General features: G+C 37.7%; 2 protein-coding genes across 4 annotated transcripts in view; both read right to left on the reverse strand.

The window, feature by feature from the left end:
- LOC115239920 (TGF-beta-activated kinase 1 and MAP3K7-binding protein 3) overlaps positions 1 to 6,901 on the reverse strand; it is a 16,678-nt gene extending 9,777 nt beyond the window's left edge. For 2 of the 3 annotated variants that reach the window (XM_029814785.1, XM_029814784.1), the window contains exon 1: positions 6,384 to 6,901. The gene's annotated coding sequence lies outside the window, so the exon portion shown is untranslated. The remainder of the gene's footprint in view (positions 1 to 6,383) is intronic. The other variant, XM_029814786.1, reaches the window with a different exon arrangement.
- A 714-nt stretch (positions 6,902 to 7,615) lies between these two features.
- LOC115239924 (chloride intracellular channel exc-4) overlaps positions 7,616 to 11,172 on the reverse strand; it is an 11,933-nt gene continuing 8,376 nt past the window's right edge. Inside the window, exons 2-4 of the mRNA XM_029814793.1 lie at positions 9,697 to 10,002; positions 9,261 to 9,587; positions 7,616 to 9,061 (exon numbers count right to left, since the gene is read on the reverse strand). Coding sequence (XP_029670653.1) covers positions 8,981 to 9,061; positions 9,261 to 9,587; positions 9,697 to 10,002 — 714 coding nt within the window. The 3' untranslated portion in view covers positions 7,616 to 8,980. The remainder of the gene's footprint in view (positions 9,062 to 9,260; positions 9,588 to 9,696; positions 10,003 to 11,172) is intronic.

Consider the following 11,172-nt stretch of genomic DNA (forward strand, 5'->3'; position numbering starts at 1 on the left):
ATTATTATTAAATTAATTATTACCTCAAAGAAAGAGCTAAAAATATTTTTAAAATATTATAAGAAAAAATATATACCTATAGAAAAATGCAATGGAAATGATGAAGCAAAAATATTGCGTGAGACCAGTGTAAATAATTTCTGATTAAAAAAAAAGAGAGATAAAAATATATTTTTTTCTCCGTAATTACCGTCGACCTCCTTTTTAAATTAATTCAAACAGATGCTTTCAGGATGCAATGATTTGCATTTGACTGCTCTCACAAGAGCTCGATTTGGCGAACGTCGCGCGCGACGCCAATTCGATTGGAAAAGACTTCGGAGGAGACGAAAAAGCTTCGGTCGCCATTCGGAATTCGCATTTGGCATACGGCCACGCGGTGAAATAAAGTGCTAGAGGGAATTAATAATCTCCATCGCTTCCTTTTCTTCCATCTCGCACCTGGCGAATGAGGCATCAATCAGGGAGAAAAGTGGCACGTGGCGCGTGTTGTTTCGTACACAATTTTGTGACCGCGCCTTCTGTCATTTCTGTTCTTAAATTAATTATGCAATTAATTTAATTCAATTCGAGATAATTATACCTTGGATGCATCTTTCGAGAAACTACATATATTTTCCTCTATTTCTCGCTAGATATTTAAACAATACAGATATTTAATAAGAAATCGATTGAAATTTTTCATGTAAGAATAATATCTTTTGCTTCTCCGGACATTAATTTAGATTCATTACTTTTCCGTTCCTTCGCGACGGTCTTTGGCAAGTAATTCACTCTCTTTCTCGAAATTTTCGAAATCAAGTCTATATGTAAATGAGCGAAATGCAAATAAATGCGAGTGGGCAGATGGCACTCAAAGATGGTGGCCACGCGAATTCGTTCCGGTCCCTATTCACGAATCTCGCGCACAACCAGCCGAATAAATCAACCTGTCCGTGCCAAAGGCACTTTTTCAATGGCGTAGAACGTGATCGGATGCTACTGTCGTGTGTGCTGTGATAGATAATAGAGTAATTATCGGCAAAAAGCACAGATTAAACGGAAATAAACATATCGCGACAGTAGACCGAACGCGACGAATCTTTCCCGTATAATTATTTAAACCGGAAGTCAGCTTTTTAATAAAATTTTAACTTTATAGTTGATTGTAAAATTGAATGTATATTATACAAAATCAAAAAGTAAGCTTTCATTGCAATCAAATTTCGAGACAGAACTCCATTTCAAATTATTCAATGAATTCGTAGGTAAACTAGGGTGTCTATCCAAATTTTGTAAAAAAAATTCCCTGAAAATTCCCTGACCTTTCAGAGATTTTTGTTCAAAATTCCAAGTAAAGAAAATATTTTTAAAAATTTTTGGTGCAATTATTTAAAATAAGTTTTTTTGCACGCATTTTCTAATGCTTTTCATTCATACAAAGGGAAAACGCAAACCAACTTAAGTTTCAAGTGCTAGATTTACAAATGTACTGAAAAAAAAACTTGATAGTTTTCGTTAAGATAAAAATTTTTAACTTGATAACATTTTCATTTTTTATCACTAAAAATTAAAATAAAGAATATGAACTGCATATTCAATATTTTGTTAAGACAATATATAAACAGAGATATAGATATATATTTATAATACATTAAACACATAATTCTCAACTTGGCTTATTGGCGGATTGCCTTACTGCTTACAGTAGGATTGCAGAAGCAAAATTATCAGACAGAATTTTTTTAAAAGATTCCCTGACTCCCAATAAAATTCCATGAGAATTCCCTGATTTTTCCAGGTACAAAAAAGATTTCCTGATGAGAATTCCAGGTTTTCCATATTTTTCCAGGGAGTAGACACCCTGATAAAGGGAAATATATTACAGTTGGAATACTTGACACTTCCGATAAGAAGATAAAATTGCGGCTGACAAAGAAAGTTCCCTTATTGACAGAAAAATAGGGACACACTCTATCGCGGAAAGTCGAGACGTTTCAAAACCACTTAAGTTTCAAGTGCTAGATTTACAAATGTACTGAAAAAAAAACTTGATAGTTTTCGTTAAGATAAAAATTTTTAACTTGATAACATTTTCATTTTTTATCACTAAAAATTAAAATAAAGAATATGAACTGCATATTCAATATTTTGTTAAGACAATATATAAACAGAGATATAGATATATATTTATAATACATTAAACACATAATTCTCAACTTGGCTTATTGGCGGATTGCCTTACTGCTTACAGTAGGATTGCAGAAGCAAAATTATCAGACAGAATTTTTTTAAAAGATTCCCTGACTCCCAATAAAATTCCATGAGAATTCCCTGATTTTTCCAGGTACAAAAAAGATTTCCTGATGAGAATTCCAGGTTTTCCATATTTTTCCAGGGAGTAGACACCCTGATAAAGGGAAATATATTACAGTTGGAATACTTGACACTTCCGATAAGAAGATAAAATTGCGGCTGACAAAGAAAGTTCCCTTATTGACAGAAAAATAGGGACACACTCTATCGCGGAAAGTCGAGACGTTTGTCGGCGACGGGGACGTTTTAAGAGGAGAAACGAAAGCGTCGTTCGCGTCGGGACAAGCGAAAAAGGAAAAGCGGAATTCCAGGCTGCCGAGAAGATATTTGTGTCATGAAATACCGAGGAGACACGCGCAGCGCGGCTGTTTTCGTCTGGCTCTGTGTAGAAACTCGAGGAAAAGCGGTGGATTCCGCTCGGTATTTCCACACCGCACCTTTCCTTTTCTTTTATTCTCCGCGGAATTATTTTTAAGCGCCGCGGAAATCCGCCTCTTCGACGAAATCCGAGGCCGAGCGTTCCTACAACCCCGAAAGCGCCAACTATCGAGGATTATTTTCGCGCAGGTGTCGCGAAAAGAGACAATTCCCGCGTCACGACCGCGTAATTAAGTGCGGAGAGAAGAACGGAAGCCTCTCTCCACGCGAATTAAACGGAACGACAACGATACGGTTGCTTTTTATCCCCGCGAATATTACGTGACGAATTGCACGATGAGTCTTTAAAATTACAAAGTGCACGCCTGTCCGGCACCTGTTGCTTCGCGAACGGTCCTGGGAGCTAATTGCACGTAATAACTTTTCATTAGCACAGTAACGTACGAACGTAATGAACTGTGGATTGCAAGTCAGAGTCGTGGCGGGCTTCGTGAGTCTATTCTAAGGCTATAAAGTGTCTATTTTTTTTTACAAATATATCGAGATGTGAATTTTATAAATTTAATATCATTATCCATTGATTCGAAATTGTGTCGCGATAGTTAAAAGGGTGTTGAAAGACCGGAGAGTCGATGACAATTCGACATCGCGACGCTACTTCGACGACCGATGTAAATCGGACACGACAAAAACTAATCCGCTTCGCGGAGTTTAACGTATGTCGGGGGCGTCAAGTCGGTCGGGCCACCAGACAAAAATAAGGAACCAGGAATAATAATTGACGGGTGAGACGCACCGTTAACGTTAACCAGAGTCGTACGATAAGTCGCGCGGCAAAAATAAACGACATCCATACTTAAAAACAATATCATACTTTTTCCCTCTCACGCGAAAACCCGCGAAACCGCCATCGTCATCTTAAATCTGTAAATGTTGCCAGTCACAAATTCTCTGGACATCTCTCTGATATATGTATGTCTCTATAATTATTAAATTAATTAAATATTAAATTTATTTAAAATATTAAATCTAACGTGATTCAGTGAATTAATTTAATTTAATTAGAAGGCATTTTTAATGCGTCAAAAAACGCAAAAGAAATAATTTAATTATCTCAAAAATAAACTATGTGAATTCCAATCACCTTCATAATTACACACAGAAAAATATTATTCTATTGCTAAGTAAAATGATTACTCAGTTTACTTTACTTCTTTTAAGTAACAGTTATCTTTAACAAAGAATATTTTCTTAATAATAGTCTTAAAATAGACTTGTCACAAATTTTAGAAATACTCATTATCATGTACTCAAAAAAAGTAAATATTTTCTTTTGAAGAATATTATAAAATTTTATCGAAGAAAAGTCAGATATGGTTAATTTAATGTAAGAAAATTTATTAGATGAGAAAAATTTAATGTATTTCTTTCAATTATATAATTTAATATTCTTGATTGAAATATTAAATTTATTAGGATTCAGAATATATTTTGAATAAATTTGATGCTTATGACAAACTTATCATAGATTTGCGGATATATGAACTTATGAAATACTTGAAACAAGTAATATTTACTTGTATATAGTATGTATTTTTCTGTGTGTACAGGCATAAATCGTTAATCGATTGTAAAAGTCGATATCGATTCTTCGAGCGACTCTTCCGTTTAAATATAAACATTGTTGGCTTTTAAATCCAAATTCCCACAATACACAACATGCAATTACGTCCCGACGAAAACTTTCACCATCGCGAGTATTCCAGGTATTTGCAAGCTTATCCTAATTGAACCATTAAGCGAAATTGCTCAGCGAGATTAAAGACTAATTTGTTTGCACTTTGTCAATCATTTCGCGGAGATAAAACGAAAATTATTTCTTTCCTTGCTCGAGGCTGTATTAAGAATAAAAGACTCTCGCGAAAAAAATTATACTTTGTCAGATTATTTTATTAGGTTTAGATTAAATCTACGTAATTCAAAATCAAGTTTATTGAATTTATTAAATTCCTGAATTGTTGGAATTTTAATGGATTTTTTATCGCAAATATTAAAAAAAAAAAAAAACAATAATACAAAAAATTGAGATAAATAATAGTATCAAAATTATCGTTTTCGATATTTCAAATTAATATCGACTATAGAATATTAGAATGTTATCAAGATATCGATAAAAGGATGAAATTGAAACTGAGTTCTGCTAAAAAATTTCTTTTTTAACAGAAATTTAGAATTCTATGCTCTTTTTTTGATCAAAGCATTTTTACGGTATATTATACGTATTAGATTTGTGTGTAATTGATATTGAGATTTAATTTGGCGATCAGATTCACTCCAAGTTCAACACGCCGCGACGTATCAATCGGCGCCCCAGGACGTCTCAATCGCAGGAGATGAGCACCTGGCCCCGTTGGCCAATCGTCGCTAGTATGTACTCCGACTTTAAATAAACCGACGCAGCGAGAGATGTAACGCTTCACCGCGAGCTTGTTATGACAGGCACGCGATACATTTGTTTTATGGCAGAACGTTAAATTGATGCAGTGATACAGGCCGACTGCACTGTTGTACAACTAATACACACTTCGCCTCCGCTTTTCCATCCCTTATCGTTAGTCAAACAGAGTTAGTCAAAGAGAGGGCATACGTATTATTTCGTGCCTTACGATTCAAATTTATGCGATATTTCGAAAAAATAAAAATCCTACTATTTTATAGAAAATCCTATCTGTCATTCTTGTCTGTGCATACAAAAATGACTATAATTTATCTGACAATTCCATTTGTACCCATACAGCACAGATCATTGCAATTATATTGCAGCAACATTGCAATGTTGCAAATTGCAATGCAACATTACAAAGACATTGCAGAAATATAGAGCCACAAAGTACCAGCACACTTGTAGCAACATGACATTAATATTTCGGAAATATTGCAAAATTCAATTTTTATTTCCAAAGAAAAGAAATAAATTATAATATTATTGTTATTATATTATTATTATTATTATTCGTTAATCGATCGATTGATGTATTAAATAATTAAATGAAGCCCTCCCGCTCCCGGCTTGTTTACGCTCGCGTCTTTTGTTTTTACACGCACAATTCTTAACCTATGCGCGCGAAAACTTACAACGCGAGTATCGGCCTTTGGGCTCGTGATAAATTATCTCTATAAATTGTTTGCGTAACTGATTGAAACTGATGACTTTGGTATGACTTGGATGAATATTTTTCCGCATTTACGCAGGGCATCGGCGTGGACGCGTTATTAAAGATAGCCCTATCATAAGTTTCGCGCTAAACCTATTTCTACGCTATGCTTTTTATATTAAAAATAAGAGAAATAAATATATGCACATACATACACACACATATTTCCAATACATCGGAGGAGAGGAAAGCGGGAGGGACGCAAACGCGTAACCGATAAACCGAAACGAACGATGGGCGAATCTTCTCGGACGCGCATTGTTGTTGCGGCGTGTATCCATCCGATGCATTCCATTGCAGGTGTATTTTCGTGACCGCGCGGGGGTATCCGAGTAAAAGTCAGAGTGCGCTCCGCACCGCGCACCTTCCTCTTCCCCTCTTTCTCGCGAGCGACGCCGTCGTCGTCCACGTCGTTGATGACGACGACGACGACGACGATCTTAGAGCGTCGAATTTTCAGACCCCAAATTCTTGATCGGCAATCTCGACACTTACCGGACGGCAACCATCGGAAACGTCCGACGAGCGGGCTGCGACGTTCTTGGGCACCACCTCCTTTCTTCCTTCCCTCGTCACCGCGAACACCTACGCCTCCTCGGCAGAAGGAAGGGACCGGAGCACCTGAATCGTTTTGGATCCGCGCGCTTTATCGGAACTCGTACCCTTTCTTCGTCTCTCGGAGCTTTCACCTGTCACCGCTGTACACGATCGCGGCCGTTCCGCACCGGCCTTTCCGTCACGTCTCGTCCCGTCTCCTATCTTTCTCGCACTCCTTCGCGTTTCTCCTCGCGTCGGGCAGGCTCTCGACGAGCCGAACGGCTACCGTCCGTCGGGGCCACTGATCAGCTGTGCACTGCGTACCGACTACCGCGCTGCTCGCCGCGACTTCCGTTTCGAGTCGACCCGCGACAATCGCGCGCGCGATTCGATCGACCCCCGCGCGAATAATGTCTCGCTGATTTTTCGCGAGCAGGACGATCGCGGGCGGCGACGACGGCGCGAATCGCGATGGAAACTCACGCGATCGCGTAGTCAAGATGGCCGTCGCGCCGATAAGCGCCGTCCCTATTTATGAATGGGAGACGCGTCATAATAGCTCGCCACACGAGGGGAAGGGACGGCGGGGCGTGCTATTTTAAAGCGTGTACGAGACGGTGGACACACCGACGCGCAACGGATACGGTCGTCTTTCTTTTTTTTTCGTCATATCTCTCGTATCTAGTTCCGCTCGAATCTCTCGGCTTCGAGTCGGCCGATCCTCTTTCGCGGGAAAAAAATTATGCCGATAATTATGATAGTAAATCAGGAAAATTAAAATTATCAGAAATCGAAAAATTCACACAAAAATTAAATGATACCTTATACTAGAATAATGCTTGGTCTTTTTATCTCTCATAATTGTGAAGATGACACAATTTTGGAGCTTTTTAAATTTACTTTACATTTGCTGTATATTGTTAACTTTAATTTTTAATCATCTTCTAAAACGCGATGCTTACTTATAAATAACATTATACTGAATAAAAACTTTGTATGATTAATTACTCTCTATCTATATCGCCACGAAATATAAAACATTAATATCACACATATATTTAACAGAAAAAAATTTAACGTCCAGAGGTCATATAAAAATAACATTATAGATATAAGAACTTAACTTACATCGTATATTCTTACCGTAATAAATGATGGGATATTAGGCGCTAAATGTAAACACTGGTATATTGATTTTTATAGATATATAAACCAAAATTAATAATACAATAGTAATATAATAATAGTAATAATAATAATAATAGAATTACTATTGCGGAAATAGACAGTTGCTTACAAATATAAAATCGCTCGTTTTCTGTTTTCTGGAACAGTGGATTGTGTATTAGTGCGGAAATAAGCAGAGTCGATGCTCCTGGATGCCGTTATTTTAAATGCTTTCGACTCGAGAAATGTCGGAGTTACACTTGCGCGATATATACTCTTTCTTCGTTTGTAAAAATCGATAAAAGTGCTAACAATGAAACGGGAATATAACAAGATACCTATACTGCGGAATCCAGAAGAAACGTACGCACTCTGGATTACATATCTCGCGAGAGATATAGCGAAACGTTTATTCTTCTACGTATATCGATAATATGTGTTGGTCGTGCAATAGCGTTTAAGAAAATGAAGCCGCGATTAAACAAATTTATGATTCTGAACTCCTTTATCCTTTTATATCCTTCTCATTAAATGCAAATGTTTCGATTGCATGCTTAAATGGTAGTAGCGATGATGATGAGAAATATTTAATATATTTATCATATAAAAACAATAGTTATACGCACAAACTCAAAAATGATATTGAAAACATTTTATTTCTCAAATATTTTCTATATCTCTTCCCAACTTTACTTACGTTTTATCTTACGTAAGAATAATGCCTAGAAATAATGATCGGAATAATTATTTAAAGGGATAACTTTTATTAAAATTGCAAAAATATAATGGCACCCAATTTAGCTCCCTCGAACGCATACGTTTCTTTTGCATCCTTGGTATTAGTTTCCATGATTGTTGCCGTTAGAAAATGGCAAAATCATGATAGCTTCTGCTAATCAACTTAATCCTTGAATCAATAATAGCAAAATAAAATCTTGCTAATACTACTCAGGTCAAAACTATGTATGTATGCCATACATAGTGGGGAAAAAAAGAAAGAAGAAAAATGAAGAAAATCGATAATCTATCGATACTAAGACTTTCAAAGTCTTAATGCACTTATATATGTTGTCGCGTCGTTTGCGGTAAAAAAGCTAATCTGTTTACATTTGACTTGATCCCGAAAAAGGGATTAGATCCAGCAACGATTACTTAGCAAAAAGATATGAATCTATCAATGATGCGGCGACGACACGAGCTAGCAGCTGGAAAGACACGAGTTCCAATGGAAAAATTCCTGTTTGTTTTCAAGATACTAATGATGAATATTAAATTACAAAATGCGCGCGCCATTGAAACTCTGTCAAGGTGATTCGCCGTTTCGCTATAAGTCTCGATCTCGATGTCTAATCAAAGTCACGCGATCGCAGACTCGAAGAAGGTCCAGCCTAATCATCGTTGACCTCGATTGGGATACTCGTGGTGAAGGTCGGCGTCTCCAACTCTTCATGTTTCTTCATTTTCATACTCTGCAATGATTATCGGAAATTTGTTTTAATTATATCGGTAGACGTGAGAAAATCGTAGTTTATCGCACAGCGAATGTAATAATTGCGTCATCGCGAAAAGCGTGGATGCAAATTAAAAGCATTTGTGTGTCGAAGAGTACTAATTATTCAATTCAACCGACAACTCGTATGCAATTAGAGGTCGACCCACTCGCCTCACCTGTTGCAGTTTGTAGTGGTTAATGATATCCTGATCGGCCGGGCAGCTCTGTAGAAAAGCGTCGAGCCTGTACATGTGATGCATGTACCGCCACAAGTGCACCAGAGTCTCCGGTATCTCGAAGTCGGCAAAATACTTGCCGGCGACCCTGATGTGCTGCAGTCGCGGCATCAGCTCGCAGTCGAAGCAGCACATGGTATCGCCGGTGAGGAAGCGCGTGCCCTTGCGACCCAGATGTTCATCAATCTTACGTAGATGCGCCATCAGCGACGAGGACTTGGGATCCTTGTCCTTATCCTTCGCGTTCAACAGCAACAGCTTGAGTTTCTGCAATCGACACATGTAATTTATCGCCCCGCCAGAAAAAGAGAAATATAATTCGACAGTTTGATTTCTCGATCGATTTCACTTTCGATTCTGATTAATTGACATTTACGCTAAACAAGTTTTCCACGAGAGTGGCCACTTCCTTATCCTGTATGAACAGATTATGCCCGCCTGGGATATTCTTCATGATGTGTCGTTCGATCTTCTCGTTCTCCAATATCGCGTCGCCGTTGTCGATCAAGATGGGCGGCGGGGTGGCCTGGAAATTGGTGCGGAAATCGGGTGGTGGCTTTTGCATATCCACGGTGGTCACCTTCAGAGAAATCGTCTTCAGCTCCGCCAGAAGATACAAGTCCATAAAATACTCCTGACAAAAGAGGCAGGCGCCCTTTCGACGGCCATCGATCGTCGATGCCTAAAAACAATATTTTCTACGTTAGACAAATATATTTCAGAATCAGGACAAGAATTTAAACAAATTTCCCTAAATATATAGATATAATGAAAATATATTCCTTCTTTTTTCTTTTTTCCTTATCGAACATATCGAACATATTTTACACTATAAAAATATGTTCGATCTAAAATATGTTTTAGTTTCATATATTTTTCTAATCTAAAATATTTTACTAGTCTATGCTTTCGTTGCTATTGGCGAGTTAGCATGTAAATTCCGCGGTATCTCGTGGATTCGATTATCCTGTCTGTATCTGCGAGTGATAAGGGACTGACGTCATCGCGCAACTAGTGCGTGTATTCAACAACGACGTAGCGAAATGTGCGAACGATGAGCAAACTCAGTCATTAGTCAAACCCGGACAAGTCCTACCCACATTTTCTCTCACTCGATCGGCCGAATCGAAAGAGTACGTACCAAAGTTGCTAGAGCTCCGCTCTCGTTTCCTCGATGTCACGGTTTATTTACTCGCTCTCTGACGCGTCCTACTCTCTGTGCTCATGGCTATCCCAAAAAATCTTACGCAATCTGCCGATCCGAAATATCTTTTTATTTACACTCTTTTCTTTGTTTTTTTAGTTTTTCACATACGTGTTATTTCTGAATCCAAATCCTGATATTTTTAATGCTGCACGTAATGCATGCTTTTAGACTTTTTAGACTATCAACTCGTAAATAATTTTCCACTTTAATATCACAAAAAAAGCTTTCTATTTTTTCAACAGACACCTTTATTTTAGCTTTAATCATTGAATTTTATTTCTCCCTGGCATTTAATCTAATTGTGCATCTTTCACGCGTTCATACTTTTCAACCTTTAACCATCACGCGCCAGAATTATTACATAAAATACTGTATTTAATACCGTATCTAATGAACAATTGTGTGAACAAATATCTTTCGCTATGACATTATCCCGATACTTTGAGCCTTCACCCAAGCGGTGGTAGCTAAACAACCCACACATTGTGTAACGTAATCGTTCTCCTTCGTAAGGCCAGACCTACTGATTGCCCGCGGTATTGCTGTAATTCGAGCAAATCGAATCTCGGCAATTCGCCAACTCTTTCTCTCTCTCTTTGTCGAATGCTGATTCTATTTTCATCCGGCGTTAACAATCAACCGCTC

The sequence above is a fragment of the Formica exsecta genome, unplaced genomic scaffold (genome assembly GCF_003651465.1).
Source record: "Formica exsecta isolate Colony F162 unplaced genomic scaffold, ASM365146v1 scaffold4, whole genome shotgun sequence".
In the NCBI taxonomy this organism is placed as follows: Eukaryota; Metazoa; Arthropoda; class Insecta; order Hymenoptera; family Formicidae; genus Formica; species Formica exsecta.